The sequence below is a fragment of the Helobdella robusta genome, assembly GCF_000326865.2.
Source record: "Helobdella robusta unplaced genomic scaffold HELROscaffold_1255, whole genome shotgun sequence".
Classification (NCBI taxonomy): Eukaryota; Metazoa; Annelida; class Clitellata; order Rhynchobdellida; family Glossiphoniidae; genus Helobdella; species Helobdella robusta.
The window spans coordinates 4,152-5,877 of record NW_008703690.1 but is presented as its reverse complement, the minus strand read 5'-3'; the positions used below and the strand labels follow the sequence as shown (position 1 = coordinate 5,877).

General features: G+C 41.7%; 1 protein-coding gene across 1 annotated transcript in view; it reads right to left on the bottom strand.

Moving 5' to 3' along the window:
• Positions 1-31: 31 nt before the first annotated feature.
• Positions 32-1,726, bottom strand: part of HELRODRAFT_184570 (hypothetical protein) — a gene marked incomplete at both ends in the record, with an annotated part of 5,656 nt that continues 3,961 nt past the window's right edge. The window contains one exon of the mRNA XM_009013950.1: positions 32-1,671. Coding sequence (XP_009012198.1) covers positions 32-1,671 — 1,640 coding nt within the window. The remainder of the gene's footprint in view (positions 1,672-1,726) is intronic.

Here is a 1,726-nt window from a genome sequence, read left to right as displayed (position 1 = left end):
GTTTTGGGTGTTTTTGTTGCTGCTGCTGCACTTGCTGCTGTTGCATGATCTGTTGCTGCTGTTTGTACATGGCGTCTATGGTGTAGAACGGATTGAACATGGAGTATTGTTGTTGATGCTGTTGATGTGCGGCCATATTGTTGATGCTACTGTTATTGTTAATGTTATCACTATTGTTGTTGTTATTATTATTATTATTGATGTTTTTGTTAACGTTATTAGTGCTATTGAAGTTATTTTTGATGTAGTTGTTGTTACCATCCGTGCTGTTGATGACATTGCGGCTGCTTTGGGCGGCTGTATTATTAATACTGGCCATATTATATTTACCTTTATTGTTGTTGTTGTTGTTGTCGCTGTTGGGATAATATGAAAAATTGAGATTATCATTGCCTGGAAGGTGTTTTATTTGGCTTGCAGGAAATGCATAACAACTATAACTATTACCATCTCCGATATTTTTATTATTACTATTATTATTGGTGTTGTTGTTGTTGATAATGATGTTGTTGTTGTTGCTGTTGTAGCTGCACATGTTGTAGTTATTGATGTCACTTTCGACATCAACGACATTAACTGCACTGATGTTACTACACTTGATGTCATCGTAGACGTCGGTGTCGTTATCTTTGGCCACCAAATCGCCCGGCTCGAAGGAGCTTTTAATGGCCGCCGAGATTATGCACGAAAGTTCAGTTGGCTGCGACTGTTGTTGTTGTTGTTGATGTTGCTGTTGCAAGTTGAAATTGTTGTAGTCGTATATGATGTTATTGTTGCTGTTGAAGTTGTTGGGCGGTGTTGTGTTTGAAGTGATGTTAGTGATGGGCAGTTGTTGTTGATGCTGCTGCTGTTGTTGTTGTTGGTGATGGTGGTTTCTATCACCGATGTCGTTGCATGAGTTGGTCGCAGAGGCAGCCGTTGCTGTTTGAAATCTTGTCGGATAGTGCTGAAGCAGATTATTGTTATTTGTATTGTAATTATTGTTGTTGACATTGTTGTTGTTGTTGTAATCTTGCTGATTCATCAGATTTTTCCTGCAAGTAGTAGCAGCAGGAGTACTGCAAGCAGAAGAAGCAGACCTCTCAACAACAGCAACAGCAGCAGCAGATCCGCCACGTACATCACTGCATCCTGAGTTTAGCACCAACTTATTACACCAATCTTCCATCAGCGATTGCATCATTATTTCTCCATCCAGATCATTTCCTCCCTTCCTGAACCTACGTCGAGATTTCAGTTTGAGAACCTTGGATGTATTTCTAAGGCGAGATGACGAATTGTAGAAGGAAAACTTCTTGAACTGTGAAAGTTTTTTACTCTTTCTAAACTTCGATCTGATTCCACTCTTGCATTCAAATTCGGGACTGTCGCTCGATGTGGTTGATGCGGCTGGCGTCGAAGGCGCTCTCGATGACGAGGATGAAGATGGCGATGAAGAGGTGGCCGACGATCCTGAGTGCTGCTGTTGCTGTTTGCTCTTCTCGTACGAAGTTTTCTTATTGGAGATGGTGAACCACTTGCTCTTGAATGATTTCTTGAATGCGTACGGTTTCGAATTTGATGACTTGATCGGCGTTAATGTGGTTGAATCGCTTGTAGCTGGAGCAACAGATGATGGTGGGGGGCTAGTAGCACTCCAAGTGCTGTCGTTGTTGACGGTGTTTGAAGCACCTATAGCAGCCGTCGTGGAAGTAGGAGTTGAAACTGCTGAAATATCTCTGCTATT